The 27438-nt window shown below is 35.1% G+C and overlaps 2 protein-coding genes and 1 long non-coding RNA gene across 6 annotated transcripts; 2 read left to right on the plus strand and 1 right to left on the minus strand.

Moving 5' to 3' along the window:
• Nucleotides 1–4281: 4281 nt before the first annotated feature.
• Nucleotides 4282–5004, plus strand: LOC124956615. Its single transcript, XM_047512668.1, has one exon. It carries the CDS (start codon nucleotides 4282–4284, stop codon nucleotides 5002–5004), a length of 723 nt encoding a protein of 240 aa, XP_047368624.1.
• Nucleotides 5005–5404: 400 nt separating this feature from the next.
• On the minus strand, nucleotides 5405–18619 carry LOC124956433. Of its 4 annotated transcripts, XR_007103252.1 has the most exons (8): nucleotides 17547–18618; nucleotides 12561–12673; nucleotides 11723–11895; nucleotides 11138–11520; nucleotides 10866–11010; nucleotides 10613–10685; nucleotides 10501–10535; nucleotides 5405–10425 (listed from the first exon to the last, which is right to left on the minus strand). It is a non-coding gene; the product is annotated as an uncharacterized LOC124956433 (long non-coding RNA). The 4 variants fall into 4 exon arrangements; XR_007103250.1 differs by having other exon boundaries at nucleotides 10501–10685; nucleotides 17547–18619; XR_007103251.1 differs by having other exon boundaries at nucleotides 5405–10535; nucleotides 17547–18617.
• Nucleotides 18620–24482: 5863 nt separating this feature from the next.
• On the plus strand, nucleotides 24483–27206 carry LOC124956616 (piggyBac transposable element-derived protein 4-like). Its single transcript, XM_047512669.1, is given in 4 exon segments — nucleotides 24483–24628; nucleotides 25904–26197; nucleotides 26525–26562; nucleotides 26565–27206. Coding segments are annotated over 4 exon segments (849 nt in total). The 3' UTR covers nucleotides 26936–27206.
• Nucleotides 27207–27438: the final 232 nt, after the last annotated feature.

Raw genomic sequence — 27438 nt, forward strand, 5'->3', positions numbered from 1 at the left:
CCGCACTAGGTGAGAGTTGCCCGGCGGAGACTCCCTTGTCTAAACTGGAGACTGGTAGGGTGCTTAGTACCATCCTGGAAGCCTCCAAGGCGGCAGAAGGTGCCAGGCTGAAAAGCCGTAACCTTAAGGGGGAGCTATCTGGGATTATGAAGAACTCTTATGCGACCATGATCGAGGGAATTAAGACCCTGATCGAGAGGCGCGAAACCGAGACGGACGATCCTCCATCAGCTAAGGAAACAATTGCGCAGCTGAAGGCTGAATTGCGGGCCAAGGATCTGCGCACTAAAGAGGTCATGGAGGAAAACGTTCGCCTCAAGAGGGCGAATAAGAAGATGGAGAAGGTTCTGGAGAATCCATCGGCCGGGAATAGCCGATCAAAGTCTCCGGACATAAGGGAGTCTATGAAGGCATTGACGGAGGCTCTCCGCAATGTGCAGCAGGAGATAAAAGAGATACGGCAGCAGCAGCAGCAGCAGCAGTGGCAACACCAGCAGCAAACACAGGAGCAGCAACAGCAGCAGCAGCAGCAGCAGCGGCAGCAGACAACGGGTGGAGCAACGACGGGAGCTGGTGGGCCACACAAAGGTCCTACACCCCGTGCTGAGCCCACTCGACTCCCTGGACAAGAGGTAAGTAGAGATAAGCCACTGTTCGGACAGGAGAGCTTTGTCCAGGTACTTGGCCGGAAGGAGAGACGAGCGCAAAAGAAGAAAGCGAATGCTCTCCCCCTAACTACACCTAAGGATGGAGTCAGCGACCGTCATCCTTTGCCGGGACAGGCAGCATCTACGATGGAGGGGAAGAAGAAGAAGGACGCGCAGCGAAGAAGGAAGAGGGAAAGAAGGGAAAGAGAAGTGGCTGCTATTTCCCTATCGTGTGCCGAGGAGACTACGTATAGAGACGTAGTCCTTCGGGCCACGGAGAAGGTCAACCTAAAGGATCTGGGGATCGCTGGTTTGACCTGTAAGAGAGCCCTCACAGGTGCCTTTATATGGCAACTAAGAGGCAAAGGGGCGAACGAGAAGGCCGACCAGGTAGCGGAGGTCTTAAGGAGTTCAGTCCCAGGGGTAAGGGTCACTCGCCCCCAGCGTACGAGTACCATGAGGTTGGTGGGACTAGATCCGGCCGCTAATGGTACCTGGATCAGGAATGCACTCCTGGAGTTGCATCCCGGAACAAACCCCAACCTCATCAAGGTGGGAGAGATCAGGATAGGCAGGGGTAATGTAGGCTCGACGATAGTTACGGCTCCGACACCTGTCATCCAGGCGGCACTGAAGAAGGAGAGAATACTCCTGGGACTTACTGTAGCGAGGGTGCAAGAACTCAGACAGCAGCCCCTCAGATGCCACCGGTGCCTTGCGCGAGGACATGTTGCAGTAAGGTGCCCGGCTACGAAGCCCCGGGTGGACCTATGCTATGTCTGCGGAAAATCGGACCACTTGGCAAGCAGTTGTACAAACAGGGCAGCGTGCCCGGTTTGTACAGATGCCGGCCGGAAGCCGACCAACCATCGTGCCGGTTCTTGGGAGTGCCCGATAGTGCCTCCCAGGAAATGGGTGGACAAGGTATACGGGAATGGAACAAATGCCCGCGGGGAGACAACACAGAAGGACCCGCCTAAGGTCGTTGAAAGAACTGCGACAAAAGCAGTGAGTGCGACCGAGAAGAACAATAGTGGTGGTGACGAAGATATGGAGGTGGAACACGGTGAACCGGACACCTCAATATGTGTAGAAGCAGCGGAAGATCTATAAACAATGGCTTCTGCTGTTCTACAAATAAACTTGAACCACGCGCGCCGTGCGCAGGACATATTGTTACAGCGTATGCGCGAGAACAATGTGGAGATAGCTGTCATTGCGGAGCCATGGTGGGTCCCTTCGGGGGATGAGAGGTGATTCTCATCCCTAGGAGGGACTTCACTTTCCGCGGTGCTTGTGGGCGAGAATGGAAGACCCTGCAGCCTGGTGCGTCGGGGTCTTTTTTACGTAGCAGTTAAATGGGGGGACTCGCTGGTAGTCTCCGTCTACTTTCCTCCCAGCGAGAACATTAACATGTTCAGTAGGCTCCTTGACGAGCTCGAGGAGCTCTTAGAGACATTCCCCACTCTCCCAGCGCTGGTGGCTGGCGATTTTAATGCCCGGTTCAGCAGATGGGACCCGAAAGGCAGGAGTAACTGCAGAGGTGAGTTGCTCTATGCATGGGCCAACAGAGTGAATCTGGGTCTGTTGAGCCGGGTTGGCTGTCCCACGTGCGTTCGTCCGCAGGGTTCGAGCGTGGTAGATCTAACGTGGGGCACGCCAGCGGCCGGCGTCCGCCTCTCGGACTGGAGGGTGGATCAGGTTGAGTCCCTGTCAGACCACCTGTACATTAGTTATAGCTACAGGCACGGGGCTGCAGGGGACCGAATTTCTCGCCCACAAGGGAGAAAGCTCCCTCGTTGGAAGATTAACTCCATGAAGGAGGACTACCTGGATGCGGCCCTTATCTCAGGGGAGTGGACAGGTGGAAACTTGTGCGAGGAAAGTGCGGCCGGCGTAGTCTGTGTGGACAAGCTAGTGAAGTGGGCACAATCTACGCTGAAGCAGGCATGTGACATGGCCATGTCCCGGGTGAGGGGACAGACCCGTGGTAGTAAAAGTACTTACTGGTGGTCGGACGAATTAACGAACCTTAGGGCCGTTGCGACGACCACAGTAAGGAAACTTTCCAGAGCCAGGAAGAAAAAGAAGAACAGTGAGGAAATAGTGCGGTGCTTGGACGCTCGAAGAGACGCTAGGAGGGCACTGGCTAGGGCTATTAAAGAAGCCAAGAAGAACTCATGGAGGGACCTGCTGGACTCCATAGAAGAGGATCCATGGGGCAGACCCTATAAGCTGGTCTTGGGGAAACTAAGGCCATATGCCCCACCAGTAACTGAAACCTTGGAGGATGAAGTACTGGAAAACATCCTCTCCGAGCTATTCCCAGGAGAACCGGGAACTGATGAGCTGCAGGATCCTACGCTCGCAGAGGTGGTCGTCTCTGCGGAGGAGGTCTTGGCTTCCGCCAAGAAGGGGAAAGGAAGAAAGGCTCCTGGACTGGACGGAATACCGGGTGTGGTTGTGCGTGCTGCGTCGACATACTGTGGAAATGGGTTGGCGCGTTGCTTTTCCGCATGCCTAAGGACGGGTCGATTCCCGACAGCGTGGAAGATAGCGAGGCTCGTCCTTATCAAAAAAAGAAGGGACGCGCCCCCGGACTCACCGGGATCGTATAGGCCCATATGCGTGATTGGCGAACTGGGGAAACTATTCGAGCGGGTAGTTGTTAGTCGGATCAACAGGTACCTGGATGAGACTCGTGCCCTGGCGCCATCGCAATATGGGTTTAGAACGGGAAGATCCACCGTGGATGCCGTCCTCGATGTTAAAAACTTCGTGGAGGCATCGACGCGGATCAGGAAGGTGGTTATCCTGGTGAGTCTGGATATCTCGAACGCTTTCAACTCCCTGCCGTGGGCCGTTATCGTCGGGGCGATGGAGCGTGGGGGCTTTCCGGATTACCTGGTTAACATCATCAGGAGCTATCTGGACAAGCGCGCAATTGCCTATACGAATAGGTATGGACGCTTTGTGGAAAGGCGCGTTTATTGTGGGGTCCCACAGGGATCCGTTTTGGGACCTACATTGTGGAACATTGCCTATAACAGTGTCCTCCGAACCCCGTTGCCGGGTCGCTCCCGTGTTGTCTGCTACGCGGATGACACGGCCCTCCTGTCAACGGGATGGGACCTGTCTCAAGCTATCGTGAACGCCAAGCGGGACCTGGACGTCCTTGTGAGGGAGATCGAGGGACTGGGTCTTAAAGTGGCGCTGCACAAGACGGAGGCCATGGCCTTCCCTGCCTCTGCCTTACGCAGACGCAGGACTGTCCCACCCCCTAAGATTTGCCTTAGAGGGGTCTTCGTAGATATCAGGCCCAGCGTTAAATACCTGGGCATAATGATAGACTCGGGGATGTCATTTAGGCCCCACTTCGAGGCCCTAATCCCCTAAGGCGGAGGGTATCCTTCGGTCCCTTAGGAGACTCCTTCCGAATCTTCACGGACCGGGGGAGAAGAAGCGACTCCTCTACGGCGGCGTGATCCACTCGGTGCTCCTTTATGGGGTGCCGGTGTGGTGGCGCGCCGTCGTGGAGGATACGAAGATCGGGCGGGCAGTTCGGAGCCTCCAGAGGAAGGTGGCGATCCGGGTGTGCTGTGCCTATAGAACGGTCTCCTTCCATGCGGCCATGATGATTGCGGGGATAATTCCTCTCGCTCACCTGGCACCCCGGCTGGCTGAGGCGTACGCGGCTGTTAGAGACGCGGAAGAACCAGCTTCCCCGCGTGCTAAGGCTGTACTGGGTGCTCTTGCCAGAAGGAGGGCAATGGAAGCATGGAAGGCGGAGGAGCTTGCATTAGCAGGGATCACTGCAGCAACGGGGGTGCGCGCGAGGGCTGCTATTGCCGAACGGTTGGTTGAGTGGATTGGGAGGCCGTTCTCCATCGGGACGACATTCCACACTACTCAACTGATGACCGGCCATGGCTGCTTTTCAGCGTATTTATATAGTATGAAGAAGATCCCCTCCCCACGGTGCTTCCACTGTGGGGGGAATGAGGACACGGCGGAGCACACCTTGATCGACTGCCCGGCATGGACGGATGCTAGGAATGAATTGATCGAGGCAATAGGTGGAGGGCGGCTAACGCTTCCCGGGATAGTCGGGGTCTCCCTGACTGTTCCGGGGGTATGGGCGGCCTTTCGGACCTTCGCTGGGCGGGTCATGCGAACCAAAGAGGACGCTGAGAGGCGCCGGGAGCGATCGCGTGATCAAAGACCTATGAGTGATAGTGTATGTGCGGAAAGAAGTGCGAACAATAGGCCGCATAGGAGAATGGCTCCAGTGCGGCCACCTCGGGCAAGGCTCCGAGCGGCTCAGGCGGCGTCTGGCTCAAGCGTCGCTTTTCCATAGACGTACAACACGCGGGTGTGAATGGGCCTGGTCAGTGCACCATGGGGTGGAGACTGGGTCACACATTGTAGGTAGTTAGTAAGTAAATGCGTCTCCGGGGACACATGGCTCCCTGTCGAGTGTGCCGTACTGGTACGTGTGTGAATGCATGAACGAATGAGAGTAAGGCGAATTCCGGCCTGGCTCACCGAGGAGGGGATTGGGTGAATTTGTAATACGCACATGCGCGATCCCGCCCAATCCCCCTTTCTTCTCAGCATGGTAGTATTAAGAATCGGGAGGTTTTTTAGTCGGTAGGCGACCCGATCCTGAGTGTATGTTCAGGCGGGTTGAATCCGACACTATCCTGAGTACCGGTCTCAGGGTGCCTTTTGAAGGTTTTTCCTCCTGACGAAACAAAAAAAAAAAAAAAGTATTACAGAGAATGGATACATGCCACTTAGAGTAAATTTTTCAATAGGATCAAAAGTAACAGATCCTTTAATATTTTTGAACCGATTCAGTTTTTCAAACTGTTTTTCACGAACCAGCTAGTCGATGAAATAATAAAGGAAATAAACAACTATGCAAAATCTTATTATTGTTGTTAAAATCTAACTAATAACTCCGTATGATCAGCATGACATGATGTAAGTAAAAATGAATTTTGGATTTTCATTGATTCATTCTAAATATATGTACAATGCCTATTTCTAATATTGGTCAACTAAACATAACAGTAGAATTCTTACTACGGATATATTTACAAGAACTTGAGTCAATTAATATTTTGAATGCTTCATTTAAAAATTCATAACTCAGATAGCAAAAATCTCAAAATACAACGAGCCAGTATCTTTTTAGAATATTTAAATTCAACATTTTCTAAACAGTTCATTCCCGATCAAAATATTTGTGTAGATGAATCCATAGTAAAATTTCAACGGAAAATTTTTTCATTATATGTAACCCGATTAAGCCAACAAAATAGAGTATAAGAATCTATGCGATGACGAATTCTGAAACAGGATATATCTGTACTATCCTACCTTATTATGAAAATATTACATCAGAAAATATTATTCGTCCAAATCTACCAGTTAGTACTAGAATTCCACTGCATTTATATCAAAAGTTGTTAAATAAAATTTCCAAGGAACAGGATTACCATATGTTTACGGATAGATATTATGCCAATATATCTTCGGCAGAAGAACAAATGAAAATGAAATGCCATTTGACTAGTACTATAAAAACTAAGAGGAAAGCTATTCCAACATTTACGAAACAAATTCGAGTTTTTAGATAAGAAAACTTGTTTCTATAAAAAAGGAAAAATCACATTTTTAGCCTGGAAGGCAAGGGAATTGTGTAACTTTTAAGTAATTGGAATGATGCTGGAATGATGGATTCAAAAAGAATTCTATGAAGAGATACAAAAAGCCTAGAATTAGAAAGCATACTGCAGTTGCCAGCAGCACAACTTACGTGGGAGGGCATTGATCGAGTTGATCTATACGTATCTACTTATTGTTTCATTCTATTCGCTAAATTTTTACACGATAGACATATTTCCTATTACTCGTGACTTGTTTTTGTTTATAGTTCTTCTAACATACATTAACGACCTCTTGTATTATCTCGGCGCGGTGAGACAGTAGGCGTACATCGTATGGTCGCTGGCTCAAATATGCCACCAATAAACCTAAAAGTCTCAATATTGGGAGACACCTACACCATACGGAACATATCAAATAACGAAGTAAAGGATGTCTACATGTCCACTAACGCTTCAATCTACCGAGCTGTTTTTCTATCTACTAGCAAAAGGAGGAAATCTAATACAATTACAGATATGTCAAATACACATACGTTCCATCAATTCGAAATGCGGCTACAAGATATACCGACACACGACTCATACAGTATATTCTCTGAAACCGATGGTACACCAACAGGTAATACCAAAACAAATAAAGAAAATAAATCTCCTCCTATTTACATTCAGGGTCAAGATTCATCTGAATAAGACTAAATCCTTCTCGAATGTTGGAGTCAATTATTATAGTCCTTTTCACACTAAAAATTGCACTAAAAGTTTTCACTAAGAGGTTTTCTGCTAACTTCTCCATATCACAAACCTTCGGCTCTAGAATTCCTCAATGACAACACCTGCTTATTTGCTAAATCATTCGTATTTCAAATTTCTTTGTCCTAATAACCATGTCATCAAGAACTTCGGCAAAATTCGTCTCTTAGCTTTATCTCTGGCAGAGGTCCTTTTTTAGGCTCTTTCCCTGATATTTTTTCCATCATTTGGAATACCATTGGCATGGGGAGGTGGTAGACTCTGCCATGATCATTCCCCAACTGATGAGCGATTTGTCATTCATCCGCAGCATGAATCCGCTTCGCTTGGAAAGAAAACTATGGCCTAAAAAATCCCAAGGAATTTGCAGTATCGAATTGAGTGCTCTTTTCTTTTCCTTCTTTCTTCAACTGTTTGATCCTGAGACAAATTTCTTCTTCGAATAAATTACCCAACTCGGTCAAGACTTCAAAATTTCTTTGCTTCAGAAAGCTTTTCACAACGGATAATTTCGCACCAAGAGAATTCTTTTCTAAAGAAGAAAAAATCTATTCCTCCACTTTGTTATACCATGAAATTTGATTCATTACCCAAGCCGAATGTTTGTCTTCACGAAATATTTTATCTTGCCTATTACAAATTAATCGACATCAGTTCAGCCACATAACTAACTTATCTCTCTCTCATCTTCCGGAACGATCAGAACTACTAAAGGCAGATTCCATCCCTGATAGAGAAGACAACTAAGTCAGAACATGTGACGCTTCATTCATGCAAAAGTGTTAATCACTCGTAGATTTGTCCCTACGTTTTTCTACCGTTTAACCTAGTTCCTTTATTAACGTTCGACTATCTACATGATCAATTTCCTTTTTCTTTCTTAAAGATTTTCTTATTTCTTTCTTGAAGATTTTTCCTCGAAGTGTAGTACACCACATCGTTGATTGTCTTCATAATTTTATATGGGCTTTCCCAATTGCTCTTGAGCTTCTTCGTTTTGCCTCTTCTGTATTGAGAGTTGAACATACCTTATGATCCTTTAATAAGCTTTTCTTCAAGCAAAACTTCATCTCTATCCGCTTCTTTATGGTTCTATGGATTTCGTTTAGCTTCATATTAAGCTTCGAGACATAAGTTTTAATGTGTATCTCCCTTTTCTATACGGACGGACAACAAAGGAAATCTAATAGCATTTTTAAGTCATTTCTAGGCAACATTTTTGCTGAAATCTTATGCCTTGCGGATCTATAAATTAAATAACACAATAGAATCCACTGATCCTAATCTTTCTGGTCCTAACGAATTTTGCCAGATGATCAATCAAGACCGTCTTGTTGCAGATATAACGCCGTCGACCTAATTTTTTGGAATCTTAACAACACCCAAACGCGTATCGACAACTTTCTCTTTTTTCCTTTCAAATGAAAAATCCTCCAAGAAACTCATTTCATAGAGAATCGGTTAGGTCTATGATATGTTCAACAATTCCGCAATTTCTTGCGAATTCTTTTGAAAATTCTTCAAGGAATTTTGGAAAATCCTTTTCTTGCTCTATCGAGAAATTCCTAGAATTTTCCTGAAGCACGTTATTCAAACTATTAATCAATCCTCATGAAAACCTCACTACTGAACCCGAACTTTGTAATACAACTCATTGTAATAGCTTCATCAAATCTATCTTTCACAAAAGTCGCGCCTTAAGATGCAATCATCTGCAATATTAGGGAACAGTTTCCCTGAAAACTTCCCTGACTCCACCAAAATTTAAATAGTCTGGAATACTTACGAGTCACATTCTCTCAAAATGTCCTGAGTCTAAGACAAAAATATACCCAATATTTATCGTCAAAACAGTTTTGATGTATAGTAATGACATCAATTCTAAACCCGCTCGTAACAGTATGTAACTATATTTACTGATTGTAGACATTCAAAATGAGACTTTATAATAATAATAGAATATTTTTTCCAGTAATATACTAAAAAAATACCACAATACTCACAAGAGTTACAATGCAGACGAATGTGTGTAGTTGTATTGTATGCAAATATGTATGTATATGAGTATGTATATTTTTTCAACAGATTTCTGTTGAAAGTCTGTAATCGAAAAGTAACCAACTAAAAGATAATATATTCCTTCAATTGAAAGTCTACAGTTAATAAAAAAAAGTTAAACTTTGTCCTAATTATTTGCAATGGCGAAAAGAAGGAGCACAATGTTATTTCATAAATCATCTAGTAGTAAGAAGTAGTAAAGAAAAAACCTATGGGTTTTACAAAAATTTGCATAGTAATGGTAGGAAAGAATTTAAATTTTTCCAAAAAGAAAAACAAATAAAACTGTATGCATCGGATTTTGATTTGGATATTGATGATTGAATAGTTGTGATAATTAACTTGATGCTATATAAATACATAATAAGATGCTATTGAACAGATCTTCCAAGAATTAATTATTAAGAAAGATATCGAAGATAATAATGCCGAAAAAACTGCAATTAAGTGCGCTAGGTGGATTGAATTTCGTAGACGTCAGAAATTGTTTACTTTGTTTACTCGAATAACCGACATCAGCAACTATTTATACTATACTTCATATGATGTATTTTCTTTAATTGTTGATAACACAAATTGATAAATTTACTCATAGAACAAATAAACAGAATAAAAATTAAATAAAGCCACATTAATTCAATTTGCACGAATGCATCAATAGACATAAACTAATCCGGATGAAATAAGAAAATTATTGAGATTAACTCTGTGATGTAAGAGTCAAATCAATAAACAATTATTGCTAAAAAGCACATTGTATAATTTTGATTTACCGCGTACCATCATGTCACAGAACAGATTCGAAAGGTGCTTCTCAACAACTTTCAGTTTGCTGATAACACTACTATTGCTTATAGTAATGGACTTGGAAAGCTATTTCGACTGTGGGATGAAAAAAATCAAAAGAAGTATCAAAAAATATTTAAACTAGGAAAAAATATCATCATTGAAGAAACATTAATTTCATGGTATAAAATATTAATAATTAAGTAATATATTCCAAATAAAACCCATAAATAGGGAATAAAATAATTTGAATTATGATCTCCTAAAGGATATATATGGATATAATAAGGATCTATAGTGAAAAGCCAACTACATTTTGCGACAATACAACAGGACACCCCTAAATTTTTTATATTTCTCAAGTCCTATGGTATTAACATAGTGATATCAGAGAAACTGGATTGGCATATAATGTATGTCTGCAACTTACAGGAAAGTTTATCAACCAGGGATGAACATTATACATTGACAATTTTTATACCTACTATGAATTAACTATATCGTGTCGTCTAAAACAGAAGACTCACATAGTTGAAACAATTAAAAATAATAAAAAATTCATTTGAAGACATTTTTCAACATACCAATGAGTTACTGGTATGTGAGTCATCTTCAACAGCTATGTCAAAAGGCATTAAAATCTGTCGTGGTGTATTCTGGATCGTTAAAAACTGCAGTAGTAACACTTATACTTACGAAAGTTCCTGCGAGAATAAACGTTTCCATCCGCGCATCCATGGCTTATCACTCCTCGTTAAGAAAACGGACTCTAAAGAAATTTTAAAACATTTAAAAATGTACTACTTATGAGTAAATCCAAAAAAAGAATTGTTAATGGTCATGTTCGTTAATAATTGATTGAAAAAATTACAACCAGTAATTCGTACCAATTTGAATTTTTTGTCCTCAACATAATAAGTACTGAAGAAATACAATTTTGTTCACTCACTTATTTAAGAAATTCCACGGTCCAAAACATTCATCCTTATTGTAGGTTGAAATTAGAGTAGGTTGACTCGTAATAAGTCAAAAATAAGATAGATTTACATCAAAGTAAATTTAAAATGAAGTAGGTAGAAGTTGTAGTAGATTGACTTGGTAAATTGATTTGAGAATGCAATGATGATATGAAAACAGATGGAAAAAAAAATTGGTATTAAATTTTTTGTAATAAAATGAATTGTAAAATTATATGACTATAAAATTTCAACATTTACTTACTACTATTGTTCTATAGAAGAAATATACTAGTTTCTTGATCGTCTTCCATGGTGCATTGACTTTAATACGCGATAATTATTTATTGATCAAGAGACAGACAATAAATTTAATTTAATTGGATGTTTCACATATAAAGTATAGTCTATCGACCTGTAAAAAAACAAAAAACAAACATTAATAAAACTTTATACGAACAAACACTGACTTAATGACTGCTTTGTTAACAATCTATTCAAATACACATGCATCTTAAAATTTAATTGAAATCACAAAATACAAACGAATGCAAATTAACAATAAAACTCTAAATCGATTTCACTTCTTTTATTTTATCGAAACAAAGATTGATTCATCCATGACTCCATAAATTGTGCAATAATAATCTGAAATAAAATACAAACAATATCATTAGTATCAATAAAAAAAAATCATTAAAAAATATAAACAGAAAATAAGAGGTTACTTGAGTATTTACTAATAAAAAGTAACAATGAAATAAACAAAAATATTACAAAAAAGATTTAATAAACATTAACTATTACCTACAATTTATTAATTTATTAATTTATTAATAATAATTATTACCTAAAACAGAACAACTTATCTTCCATAAATTTACTAGTCGTAATTTCATGCTCCGCGTTCGTCAAAACTATGCTTAAGAATTACGCCTTACTCAAGTTCTCATTATTGGTATAAATGCTGTTTTTCATATTTGTCACGAAGAGAAAGTTTCGTACAGTGGTCACCCTCGAAATCTGTAGCAAAAAAGAAAAAGCTCATATCCCCATTACTGATTTTCATAGATATTATTAAATTTAAGAAAAAATTGTAGTTCGTTCTTTATTTTATAAACTAGAAATGAAGAGATTTTATAAGTAATGTGTAGCATATTAGTAAACGTCTAAATTCGTAACTCATAGTTATGAAGCTAATGATTCCGTTGGTACCTTTTTTGATTTTATCGATAAAAATAATTAATAAGATATTACTTTCCAATCTCTTATATTTATTTCTCCTACTTGATGCAAGTTATAGAATAGGATAACCTATTCTATATAGAACAAAGGCAGAGGTACAATTTTACTAGATGACAAATGTATATAAAGTATATATATACATTCGTCGATTATTTTTTTTAATGTAATAATTAGTGAAAATATACACTTATATATTATATTTTTCTCTAGCATAGATTATTATGAGACCTTTTTTGTATATCATCATCAAAAAAGATATAAGAAAATTCAATAGAAAGTATGATGTAAAAATTTCACTAGCTAAATGACAATTTCATTTTCGCGAATATCTTGTAAACGCAACATTTACAAAATTTGCGAACATTAAACCACAGAAATTGCATGTTTTGCTATCGATTAATATATTGGACGAAATTATAACTTAGAAAAGAAAAGTTAATTACCTGTAAATAGAAGGACGATGAAGCACCGTGAACAGCTGTTGGCGCACGCAAAATCCAAAATGAGAGCAATGGTAGAGAAACCGGTAGAGACTTGTACTTTTAGTGGAATTCATCTGGCAACAGCGGAAAAGATGTTCTCAACTTTGTTCTCAACTTCGTTCTCTTACGATAATAAATAAATACGAAAATACAATGAAACAAATAATAAATAAATCTGTGCAATAAATTTGGATCCGTTTCATAAATATTTTAAAGAAACAATATTTATTTATTCATTGTTATCTATAAATCTCTAATAATATAGAATTTATAATTAAAATGAAATATGATGAATCGTTAGAAATCAGGAATAACATATATATTCAGAGATTAATTTTACCTCTTTGGCTGTACTTGACAGCAAAAAAAAATGACGTAATACACATCTCTATATACTTTAGCATTTTCGAAGTATAATCTTATAAATTTGAGAATCTTCTTTTGTCAGTATCAATCTATTATAATGGGTTATAGCCATTGTTGGAAGTTTTGGAAAGTACGGTAAATCGAATTTGTAATTTTTACTTCGTAATATTATAATTAAAGAGTTTTTTATCATATTATAATTTCTATTAGATTATTTTTTATTAGACCCAACACAAATAGTAATTCTCAAAAAAAAGCCATCCCATTTCAATAGACAACTTAAAAATCTTACACCAAGAGAAAGATTATGATGACTTCGATAGCGTTAGAGCATGGTGAAATTAATAGTTACTATACAGTGTCGCTTAAGTCAATTATTTTTCACTAAGCAAAATAAGAATCTTCCTATAATACACGTATATATATGATATATGGATATACATATATACGTATGTATATAATACGATTAACCATTTAAATTTATATTATATCTAAATATAATAAAAAAAATAGTTTATAAGGCATTAGCACACATTTAAATATTGTACTTGCATTAAGGACCCAATTAAATAGTATTAATCACGATGATATGTGAACTTGCCAATGTAATATTTTTCTAACCTCTTCAGCTTAGTATTTTAATCATTGTGAAATCTACACATAGACAATTACTATTAATTATTTCATTTAAAAAAGAATCCACTTAATGTTTTCTTGCAATATTATATGAAAATGAAGAACAAGCAGACATGTCATAAATGGAAAAAAAATATATATTAGAGATATTGATAAAGTGAATATTGTTTTCTCATAAAATTATTTAATACTATTTTTTAATATTGCATTATAAAATAATGTCTGAAAATAATTTCTGAAAAATATTTTTCATTGTGCAGCATACAGATATGGAAAACGTGATAAAAAAATGGAAATGTATTTTCATAAAATCCTTTAAGGACAGAATCTCTTGAAACAAATAAAGTTATATTTTAATTTCAAAAGACAAGCAGCATAAAATTGTTATAATCCTTAAATTACTAAAGAAAATCAATGTGTCATTAATTTACTTTTAGAACATATAAAGAAATAAGATGTTCTTCTTGGACAATGAACACTGATATAAATATTGCATTTAATACAGACAAGATATATGTGTTAATGATAATTACATGATAATTGTATGTTTCAGATCAATACTAGCCTTAGTAAAAGATCTATAAAATGATTTTTAAGTATTCTCCTCAGCTTTTGAATAAATTAGTTTAATTTCTATAGCAATATTTAATCAAGAACGTAAAAACAGTTTTGAATTTATTGCCAATTTTATCTGACATTTATCTAGATTATATTTACAATTTTACTTAACAAAATTCTGCTTTTGTTATTCACAAAGGTAATAAAGGATTTGCTATTATAATATTAAAAAATATTTAACATGGGTCTGCTGACTATTGAAGTAATATATAATACTGGTTCAATTTCATTCCTTTAATGATCAGATGCATTTATTTTATTTTAACACTTTAAAAAGAAGAAGAATTTTTAAATAAAGATCTAGTATCACTCAATGCAATTAAATGTATTGTATCATTTAAATAAATTCAGAAGAAATATTCAATTTCGCAAATAATATTTCCATGAAAAATTAGATGTTTCTATGTGAACAAATCTCTAAAAATAATGAAAAAGAATATGAATATAAAAATAATATTTATATTAATAAAAATAGGAAAAACGAATGAATATGAAATTAACTAATGAAAATATTGCATATCAAAAGTTATAAGTGAAGTAATAGACGCGTACTTGTCTGAAATGCAAAGATAAATTGTACTTTCATAATATAGAGCAAAATGAGTAATATCTATATGTAATATCTAATAAGTAATATCATATGAATTTATATTGCAATGAATCCATTATGAAAAAGAATCGCCAAGAAAGTATACGTAAAAACAACGAGAAAAAAATTGTAGATATAGTAGAATAAGATCTAATAAGATTTTTTATTCCATTAACATTTGTTAGATTATTACAAATTCTTCCCGAAGATATCTTAGATTTCAAGTTAAGGATATATATTTTCGTAATATAAATAAAAAATAATTATTCATAATTATATATTATTTATTTATTTACACATGTGTAGGTTTACTTAAGAATTTCACAACTGACCAATTTTATATTGTTTTTATCCTCAGATTGTGAAACTTATAGACAACTCTGATAAGGATTATATCATTTCTAATCTCATTGATACTTTATAAGATTTGACTTTAGTTCCACATGCACAATTACAACTACATTTATTTTCATATTATTTTTCTTGATACGAGAAATGTCCACAACTGAAGTATCATACACTATTTTGCGTATAATTTTTATAGAAGATAGTTTTTATAATAAAAAAGAATATGCAACGCAAAATATATAAGATTTCTTAGTGAAATATTCTAAAAGCTTAGAATATCAATGGTCACCATTTTTTAGTAAGTAAAATTGAAATGTTACACTAATATTATGTATATTATAAATGTTATAATAATATTATATATATTTAACTTATAAAATAAACTTATTAATAAATTATTATTATTTGTATAAGTTAATAACTTTTATTATATTATATATATATATTTATTATAATATAATATATAAAAATAAGAAGTAATTATTAAGAATTTTTAATACAATGATAAATATTTAATTTTTATTTAACAAAAAAAATCATTAAAAGAAAAATTTATTAATTTTTGATGAAAAAATATATGTTTTTATCTTATTTTTAATAAAAAAATTACTAAAAGGAAAAATTTATTGATTTTTTGATATTTCATGAAATTTATAGTATATATATATTTAATTTAAATATAATGATACAATAGAATATAAATATTTAAACAAAGTAATTATTCTTCTAATAAATAAATAATTTTAGATATGTCATATATTATAATATATAAATAAATTTTTATAAATATTCTTATTATAATTAAAAATGTGATTGGGTAGTTACCTTATAAATTATAATTGATAAATAATTAGTATTAGCTTATGCGATAATTTTGTCAAATTCTTAATATAAATGTTAAATGACTATCCAAAGTCTTTAACGAACGTTCAATTTGTTAAGTTCAATATAATCACATAGGTTCGAAACGAATAAGTCCAAGAATTCTGAAAATTAACTCTTCAAAACATCACGTAATTTTTAAATTTCATTTTTATATATCTACTTTTTAACAAATTTGATTTTAGTATTATATCCAAAATTATTATTGTGTTTTAAATATACATTATAATTGGTATAGTGTAATTATATTAACATAAATAAGATTAAGACTTTTTTTATATAATTGTTATATAAATAGTAAATATTGCGCCTGAAAAAAGGCTTCACTTTGTACTTTTGTAATACTTGTACTTTCAAGAGGGATCGATCAGTAAAAAATGTTAATTGTTTTATAAGGCAGTAAGCATACTATAGTAGCATAAGAATGTTTCTTATTCAAATTCGAGCTAACAATTACATTAATTTAAAAAATTAACTTCAAAATTTTTATGATATTTAATACATTGTAGAATTTATTTATAAAATATAAAAAGGCAAAAAAGAATGCAACAAACAACTATGCCAAAAGAAAAAAGAAGATGAAACTTTCAATCTCACTGAAAGTTCTATTGAGTTAGATAATATCACTCTAAACAAGATGGATAATTCGTCTCGAACACATTCTTTAGCTTTACTTTGACTAATACTTAATAAAATATTCGCTCAATCGCGGAAGACCAACTAAAACTTCCCCATCTTAAATTAAGAAAGATGTGGGACAGAAGGTTTTATTTTTATGACTAAAGTAACGTCACTCTTCTGCCAAAAGTCCAGGTATCTTTTTCAGAACAAGTTTCGGATTACTGACTAACTTTCACAAGGGATCGGATAATCTATTTATTTTATGAACTTTTTATATACATTTATAAATATATCAAATATATATATATATATATATATATATATATATTTTGAATTTATTATTATTATTTATTATTTGTATTTCTTATTTTACGCATAAAAGTTTTGAAAAGTTTTGAAAAAACTTAATTTTATATATCTCTTACTAAATTAACGAGTCATTTTGCATTTAGTTATTTATCTTAAATTACTCGAATTATATAAAAACTATATCATATTCAAATAGAAAATGTCAGTGATTCATAACAATGACTCATAAAAGAGATTTTGATATAGTAGTTTGTATTTATAAATAGTAACATTTCACTACGAGGGAAAAAAAAATTTAAGTACCTTAGTAAAAGAACTTTAAATAAGTAGAGGACTTAGAAAAGAAGAGAAAATTATTAAAATACTTCAGTAAAGGTACTTTAAGTAAATAAGGACTCAGAGAAAAAAAAATTATTTTTTTTAATTATTAAGTATTTGATCATGCAAGCACTCCACTATTTACTTAGAGGAGTTCCATCATGGCTCTATTTTCGCGGTCACGTTCCTATGGCGAAACTTTGAAAATTAAAAAAATTTTTTAAATTTCGAAAATATAGGAAAATTTTTGTTTCCCTTACCGACAAGGGCGACAAGGCCTGTAGAGCCTGAAGTTCCTGAAGTTCCGTACGTTTCCCGCGCTTTTAAGACTTGAGGTTATGAGTGACCTATATGCGCCAACTGTTGAAAAATAAGTAATATGCACTCCTAACACTACAAATTGTTGTTGTCCAATCCAACAGCCAATCACAGTACGGCGTGACTAGTTACAAATCCACTTCCGTCTTGCAACTGAAGTTATCAGTTGAATCCACCGTTCGTCCATAGAATATAAAATGCCATTTCCGCAAAAACGAACATAACCTCCACAAAACTACTGAGCACATTTTTCACTAATTACAGAGTAATTAATCAATTCACAGTATTGATTATTATCTCACTTTGTTCACCGCACTCTAATTAACGAGTGAGATATAAATTTTTCACAGGCAAAATAAACTAAATCGGAAAAATTTTCACAAAACGCGGAGCACACGGCAACGTGTCGTTCTTCCTTTGGAGGAATTCTCCCATCTCGACTGTTAATTTGCAAGGATTTCCTCGTCGACCTGTTCTACTAACGTGCTCTTAAACTTCATGCCTTCCAATTTTGGAGTCGCTTTCTCGGTATTCCTTTTCTTCCTAAGGTCGTATAATCTCCTCCGTTTGTATGACTGGAAATTAATCAGGGGCTCTCCTGCTACGACGCAGAGAGATTCCATTGCGATTGTGCGATACACGGATGTGACTGAAATAAGGGCCGACCGTTGAGTTGTACTTAACTTCCTGGGGTTCCCCTCCGTACAAAGATCGGACCATCCTGCTGCCGCTTACGTAACCATAGGGGTAAACAAGCCGCGATAAATCGTTCGAAGGGCACAATGTCGAAGATCCCACTCACTAACGAGGCACACAAACTCTTGTAATAACTCATCCAATCAAATACACGGTGAGATTTACATATCGCAATTACTTCTTCAATTCTCACGACATCCTTTAAAGAACGCGCGTTTTCCTATTAATTGGCGGGAACGCGACGAGCGGTATTTTGCTAACGGCCTACAACGGTATCTTAGTCTAGTGCCACCGCCTTTATTAATCGCGAAAAGTGGGTCTGTAGTTCGGACAACAAAAACGAGACGGGAAATATTTTGGGAGTGCGAATCGACTGTCATAATTGGTCTGGTGCGAGAAGCGCATTTTCAAAAACGCTCTCGTCAACAATCAACAGATATGTTTCCTTTAGGCTTACTAATGGTTTCTCGTGTTCCTCTATGAGCTATTGCTATCTCTGCTTTCTATATCATCAAATTTTTATTATTTCCTGATTATTAAAAACATGTAATTTAGAATCATATATATATATATATAGAATAGAATCTACATATATAGCATAATATATAAATATATGTTTTTTCATTCCGCCAATCATTACTATCAACCAACGTCTCCAAAATCTTGTTCAAAATATTAATCCTTCAAAATTTTTCTCTCATATTTTTTTCATTTTTTAACAGATATATTTGTATATTTTATTCCTTTCTTCGTCTTCTTTATTTTCATTGTATATAATTACAAGTAAATACACAAATAATTAATTAATAATATATTAATCGTTGATATCTTTAAATAATTTAAAAAGAAATAAGTATATGTAATTTTTCGTTTTACTTAAATGTTATATATAATTTTTTTTTAATTATACTATTTACTTTAACACAAGGATAATCTATTAACATTGAATAATCATTATAATAGAAAGATAAAATATTAACTTAGATCAAAAATACTATAAAAAAATTCATGAGAATTAGCTTAATGATTTTCACCAATCATATAATCATATTATCGATGGTCATGTTTGCAAATTATATTAGATTACAATTCAATGAGTTTCGTATCTAGACCTCGCTACACTACAATCATGTTTATAAGTAAAAGAAATCAATTTTGTAATAAACTATGCACGTTAATAAGTATTCGAAACATTGAAAATGTTTGACAATTAAATTAATAGAAATCTATGTAATATGTAAACGCAAAATAATCGTAATGATATGAAAATGTGAATAATTAAATGTAACTGTGAATAATAGATTTCAAAGCCGCCTACAAGAAAAATCTAATAGAATACTATTTTATTCGTATATTTTCCATTTATATATATATATATATATGAATATATTGTACACCTTTTTTCTAATTAAAATATTTATTATTACAAGTATTGGTCACAATTACAAGTACAATAATCATGGAAACTAATAAGTAGATGTAATTCTATACTGTTAATGATTCCCTATTTTTGAGCATGATAGGGGGATATTATAAATGCAATATTCTAATCAACATGAGGAATGATACTTCGGTCAGTCATGGGAATTAGTAAATTTAACAAACATCTTGATAAGTGGAATGTACAATGTAACAATGAAAGCTTAGAAATCAACAAGTATCTGTAATTGTCAACCAACGAGTATCAGGAATTGCCGGTTAGGTTTAACAAAGTTCTGTAGAACTGGTACGAAGTTAAGCCCGTGTAGAAAACGTATAAGTGGAAAGAAGAAAGTGGGCATCGGACAGGAGAATAGTAATTCAGATCAGTGTTCAAAAACTGGCTGTCAGCCATTGTGGGTAAGCTATAGCTTGATAAGCAAATTGTCATGGAACATAATACTTGTATGATAATGATGGATATGGTGGAGGCTATATAATAAATTGTACAGTCTAGTGAGAAGATCGATACATAAAAACAAGCCTAGATTAGCTACAAAAGTTTTTAGATGATTAGAACTCCAGTATAATGTTCTCCTCTATTAAGAAATCGAGGGAAAATTTAGACTTAGATTTATTAGAACAAGAAGCTGTGACAGCGATAGTTGAAAATGATGAAGCTTCGATTGATTAAATTATTGATGGAACTTTATTAGCTCTCTCGACTATTTGTAATACACAATTTAGACAACATTAGAAATTATAGAAAATATATTCCTTTCACATCTTTTTAAATTGGTCGAGCCTCTCGTGTTGTCATATCGACTGGTAAATCATTATATATTTTAACTCCTTTATAAAACATACTCGTTTGCGCACTCCTATTTCTGCGAAATTGTATTAGAATGTTCCTGGTCTGTCGTGCATGTTTTCCGCTTTCTTTTCCTACTATTTCTAACCTATTTCTTAATTGTTCAGTTAACAAATTCCTCAAGATCTTGGAAATACATAGACACATGTTGTAATATACTCTCATTTCCCGATTTTGCATTACTTGCAATTTATTCAGCTGTATCTCTCTCATATCCATTAACAACGTTGCACGTGATATGATTTGTGCTATGATCGCTTTATACGTGATATATCTAGTATATGCCAATATATAATTTCCTATTCCATTCAAAAAACTAGTTTTCTTACCTATCTTTTTTAACATACAATCGCAATGACCTTTAAATCGGTCCATCAAAGCATTTCAATACAATATTTCCATCCAGCTCTTTTCTTACACTCCTATCATATATTCCGTCTTTTCTGCATTCATTCTCAATTTATATATATTTTTCCAATCTTCTACTGTATTAACACTATGCCGTCCGCACGTCTAATCTAGATTTTTTTGTGTCGCACCGCTGGAACTGATTTACATCATTTCGCTTATCGCCGGCGGTTTTTCGAGGTTCTTGTTTACTAATCTTATCGTCAATTCCCATGTCTCAATCCTGTCTCTCGATTTTCTCGAAATTGTGAGGGTATACATATGTAAATAAGTACAAGATTTTCTCGTATTACATGTTTATCTATTTATTTATATTTTGTTAAAAACTTGGTATTTATTTTTTAAAAGAAACGAAGGAAAGCAATTTCCGAGGTGAAGCACAACTCCACAAGATTTACAGATTAATTTAGTTCTCTTAATTTTTTTGTTTTTATAACACACATGACACCTTCTGCGTTTTCAGTTGTTGGTTTCTGAAATACGTATCAGCTGGTGTTCCTTTACAAGGCTAGAAATTCTGTTGATTGATTCACGACTGGAAGCACGCCATGTACTCGGGACCTCCAAGTTCTCTTTACCAACAGGTGAATGATCTTTTATCCAAGATTTTTATATTTTCAATAAAAAATCATGAAAGTGGAGTTTCTTGGAATCTGTATGATGTTGTTGCAGTACGAACGCGTTGTATAAATCGCAATTGAAAAGGTATAATGCTACTTTTTTTAACCATTTTATAGTTTTCCGGTATGTAGAATAACAGCTGAAAAATTGATCAGCTCGATCTACATCCTTCATATATTTATTATAATCCAAAATAGATGCGGAGTCTTTAATCGTACTATTGGTTTTTCTGCATTTTTTTGCTGTGTCAACTAAACCGCCATTGTGTATGGTAGAAATTGTTCTTATTATTTTCGTCTTCGTTGCTTTCCATACTTGCACCAGTACTACTCTTCTTCGTTGATGTTTGGTTTCAAATACATTTAGTTTGCAGTTTTTCAACATTGCCGGTAATCCTCTATTCTTACGCAGCGTTCCACAAACGCGAATTTTTTTTGTAAGCAAATCTTCCGCAAGTTCCACACTGTTATAGTAGTTGTCCATATACAAATGATGCCATTTTCCAGTAACATTTTTCAATAATTTTATCACTGTATCCTTTAAAGGTTTTTTAATGCCAGAGTATATATTGTAACGCGAAATATATCCCGTAACAGCATCTGGGCAAGTATACCGTACTTTGTAATTTTTGAGGGGTTATAAGTTTTAAAACTCAATCGCCCACGCCACGATATCATTCCTTCATCTATTGTAATATTTTGACCAAGATTGAAGTTTCCTTGAAAGTGTTCTGTAAAATAATCGATTATACCTTGTACTTTGAACAGTCGGTCGGCATTGGCAGGTATTTTACTATTATCCGAGAAATGTAAAAACGATAATATTTGCCAAAATCTATTGCGGCGCATCGTTTTACCAAATATTGATGTTTCCAAAAATGGATTTGTCGCCCAATAATCTTCAATCCTTGGTTTTTTAACGATTCCCATAAGAATAATCAGTCCAAACCATTTTTTTAGTTCGACTGCCGTAACATTGAAAAATCTTGCACTTTTTTTATAGGGCTTCCTCCTGGTGGAATTTTGATCTTAGTACCTGTTAGTTTTGGTACTAATAAATTTAAACAAGTTGTTCCCTATAAATAGTCCCCTCGATATTGTTTGTATCTCTGGGAAGTACGTTAGGACTAGAAGATCCTTCGAAAGCATTATTATTTCTTGGTAAATCAAAATCTGGCCACTGTCTAGTGTTATCTTCGTTTAATTCTTATGTATCACTTGGTAACGGTAGCGTTCGCCGAATTCTCTGTCTATATATTTCAGATTCATCCGAAAATATTGCCTCATTTTCCTTTTCTGAAGACGTAATGTCTTCTAGTTCCTGACAATCTTGAAATTCGGATGAAACATCAGACAAGATGTCCACACACTTATCACGTATAATTGTATCTTCTCTTTCGTTTGCCATTGTCGAAGGGTACAGGTTTTTATGAAAACACAAAGTTGCTACGTCTGTAACTTACTGTTAATTACAGAACACGCAATATTCTTTTGTTCTACAGTTTTGAATTTGAATTGAATTCTCTACAATGTAGCAGTTATATTAGAATATGAGCAGAGTAAGTTACTGACCATTTTGCAAGTAGGCTATCGGCAGAACTTTGAGACAGATATAAGTAATTAGGAACCCACTAAAGTGGAACAACCGAGGAGGACAATATATGAGTACAGAGACGACTACAAAGTATCAACTATATGGGGCGTATTCAAACTGTTTTGGAGACATTAAAGTTATATTCCACCCATGTAGTGGATTCGATGGGTTTGTTGAGTACTATTTACTGTCTGTGACCTCAAAAAGGCTGAAAACGTATTTTACGCCCAGCCTATTCGAATAAAAACAAATAGTAATGTAGATATAGCATTAGTAACAATAGGTACAACATTTTGGACTATTATCAGTAGATAGCGGAGAGTATTTGGTAGATGAAATCAAGAATACCAGCTTTTGATTTAAAAGACAAGCTAGTTGTAGAAGCTTTTTGTTAGAAGGTTTAGCTCTAATTTCTAAATTGAAAGAGAGCGATAAAGCATGTTTAAAGATTGATGGTGTTTGGCATGGATTGGATCAAGTACTACATTTGCTCCCTAGGAACTTTAGGGATGTTAAATTGGGAACCGTTGGTTTATCATTACCAAAATGGTACATGTTAATGCGAGGCTATGCTTGTAAGTTGACAGTATATGAAAGGAGAACGTCTAACATACTGCAATCTATTTGCAATGAGCAATATTATCACAATGCAATAGATCATCCGGCAGAGGTTTGAAAGTTAACAAAAGATCTGATCGGTTTAGACTGAAAAGTTTAGGGTGCTCTGTGAATATTAAAATCAAATACGGAAAATTGAATATGGAGTATGATCTAATGTGGGATGAGCACATCAAATTGTTTGAAAGTAGGATCTAAAGTAGAAAAATGTGATGGCTACTACAGGTAGCTAGAAAATTCGATAACATTTATAGCTTGTGAACAATAGCAAAAAAGAGAAGCACATCATACACAAATGTGTGTGGAATGTATTGATATCAGAGTTTGAGAGTAGAGTGTAGGAGTTAAATGACACCAATAGTACTCAAAGCACTGATAAGTGAAAAGAAGCCTTTGTTAAAAAGAAGTTCCAGGTCAAATAGAAAGGGGTTCACTTTTTTCAGAGTCAACGAAGCTTTGTAGTTGCTGACAAGTTATTATGGTAGGTCTATTAAAGGTAAGTGTCGGATAGATTTACCAGCTGAGGTATTAGTAGCAATAAACAACCAGGGGAGTACAAGTGTTTTTGATGGACATTTTTGATGCATTCTATCCTGCAGAACTAAGAGGCACAACTGTCAATTGCTGAAAGGAAATGGCATGCCCTATTACCATGAACGATGATGGAGATATTTGGTTAAGATGTGGTCACAGGGGCAGCTGCGAATTGCTCATTCCTTTGGGTAATACGATAGTATCGATTTCAGCAAGCACGGATTTGGATTTAGAAGAGTTACATAAAACAGTTGTTAAAATAAGGTACTGCCTAAGATACTAGGACCAATCAAGGAGTTCGCATTAATAAGGAGATTGAAGTGATACTGTTTTATCAGTTAAGCGATGGAGATGATGGAATCTGTAATGATCCCCACAAAAGATTGGGCAAAGGCTATAATCAATAACCTAGAAGAAGTATTGAGCTTACAAAAGAAGAAGATCAGAAATGGAGAAAATTCAGATGTCTACGTGTATGAAAACTTCATACAATGAAATTGATTATTGTAGTTACGAATATGTAAACATTAAAGATAAAATTTTATGGTTATCAACAAACCCTGTAAGTGATATTTTATCAAAAATGAGACTAACTGTCAAAGTGGGCATATCAATTTGCGAATGACAAAACGACAATATCTTGAAAGTGACGAAAGCCAAGTAACTTAGCCATTCGTTATTGTATCTTCACATATGCAGTATAAGATACTAATGTATCAGCTTGTTAAGCGTGACGGGATGTGGAAAGATTAGATGGCCATAGGAGAAGGGCCAGAATTCCATAGGAGGTGGGAGTGCAGAATTATTTAAAAACAGTTGCAGCTATTGGAAAGTGTTTATGGAGTAAATAATTTAGATAAATAAAAAGTTTAATAGCTTATAAGAAAGAAACGCGTGAAATGTTATTTTTAAGCAAAATGTTAACATAATTAATAATATATGCAAGATTAATATTAGAAAGTACTTTACTTTAATATATAAAATTATAATATTGTTAGAAGTGTATCAGCCTAGCATTCTGAATCGGGAAACGTATATACAAAGCATTTCTGCAAATATGTTGTAACGTGAAAGGATGTTAATATTGAAGGTTAGCGTTTGATTGTGGAGATGAAAGACGGAAGCAAGTATGTGAAGCTTTGATAAACGATGGTCTGCAGAGAAAGAGTGAACACCGAGGTTTCTTGAATAGCGTAAGAAATAATATAGATTTAGTGAATAAGAATAATGTAACACCGAAAAGAGAAAAGGAGAGAGAGAGAGAGAGAGAGAGAGAGAGGGAGAGAGAGAGAGAGAGAGAGAGAGAGAGAGAGAGAGAGAGAGAGAGAGGATAATTCTCTTCAATATTCTAATCTTCTAAACCCTTTCGCTCCGACGGGCGTATATATACGCCTTCGAAGAATGACCATACATGTACGAAGAGCGTATATATACGCTCTGAAAAAGTGGGCGCTCGGGTACAAAGAGCATACATATACGTTCATACCATATATACTTTGATTTCATACTTTACATGAGATACTTTTGTTAATTAATACTTTTGAGATGTTTTTATCCATTTCGCAATCTTTGTATAGATGAAAGCTTAATGTTATTTAACGGCCGGTTATCACTTAAACAATTCATTCCTGCTAAGCGAAACAGATTCGGCATAAAGTCTTTTGTATTATGCGACTGCTTGTCAGGCCACATTTTAAATTTTATTGTATATACAGGAAAAACTACAGATTCCAATGGGCAGTCCAATGACAATTTAGGAAAATCAGAAAGTATCGTTATGACAGACTTAGAATCATATCTTGAACAAGGCCATACCGTATTTGTCGATAATTAGTATCCAAGCCCCGCTTTATTTGCAAAATTACAACATCATAAAACAAATGCTTGCGGAACGGTAAAAAAAACTCGTAAAAATATGCCCATAATTTCCAATCATTTAAAAAGAGACGAGATATCATTCCGTTCGTGCAATAATTTAGTAGCGTTAAAATGGCATAACAAACGAGATGTTTGGATGATAACAACTTCCCAATCGGCAGACTTCGTTGATACAACTAAGATAGATTATCGTACAGGATTGCCAATACAAAAACTGACATGCGTCATTGATTATAATGCCAGTATGGGAGCCGTTGACAAAATTGATATGGTTTAAAAATCTGTTGAATGTATTCGTAAAAGTTTAAAATGGTACAAAAAAATATTTTTCACGTGATAGACATGGTTGTGTGGAATGCATATTATTTATTCCAATCAGTAACTGCGACAAAATTATCGTTTGCCAAATTTCATTTAACTCTTATACGACAATTATTGCAAATATACGGGAAACAAAAATCAGGTATGAAATGTTCAGTTGCACGAAATAATAATAATCCGGAAAGAGTTACTGAAAGGCATTTTCCGTCTTTATATTCGAATGAGGCGTCAAAAAAAAATTCAGTTCGAAAATGCGTCGTCTGCAGTAAACGAGGAAAAAGACGTGAGTCGAGATACTATTGTTCACAATGTAATGTTGGATTATGTGTGGTTCCATGTTTTAAAATTTACCATATCAAAGTCGATTATTAATATTATGTTCGGTTTTAAATACTTTAGTAATTTCGTTGTATTAAAAAATATTATATGAACATTATAATAAAACATTAAAAAAAAATAAATTTTGATTATACATTTTTATATTTTAGAAAGTAAGATGATATTACTGAATGTAATAAATGTCATTGTAAAATTTAGAGAACAAGAAACGACTTCTAATTACTTCGTAGCGTACTTCAGTGTCAACTACTCAGTAATGCGATCCGTTCACAGCGATCACATTCTGGCGCAAGCGCTCCGTAGCGAAAGGGTTAATATATAATATATAATCTTCGTATATTGTGTGTATATATATATATATATATATATATATATATATATATATATATATATATATATGTGGGTGTTTGAGATTATTACTTGTCCCTTGCTCTCTTTCGTGTCCAGTTACGCTCTTTGCCTGTCGAAACAGGTTCACGCGACGTCTTTGAATATCAACTCTCCACCCGCTCTCTTTTTGCTTTCTTTCTCTTGCG

The sequence above is a fragment of the Vespa velutina genome, chromosome 22 (assembly GCF_912470025.1).
Source record: "Vespa velutina chromosome 22, iVesVel2.1, whole genome shotgun sequence".
NCBI lineage: Eukaryota > Metazoa > Arthropoda > Insecta > Hymenoptera > Vespidae > Vespa > Vespa velutina.

Excerpts from the sequence above, each read along its gene's own strand:
- LOC124956615 (XM_047512668.1), top strand. The coding sequence starts at position 4,282 with ATGATTGCGGGGATAATTCCTCTCGCTCACCTGGCACCCCGGCTGGCT.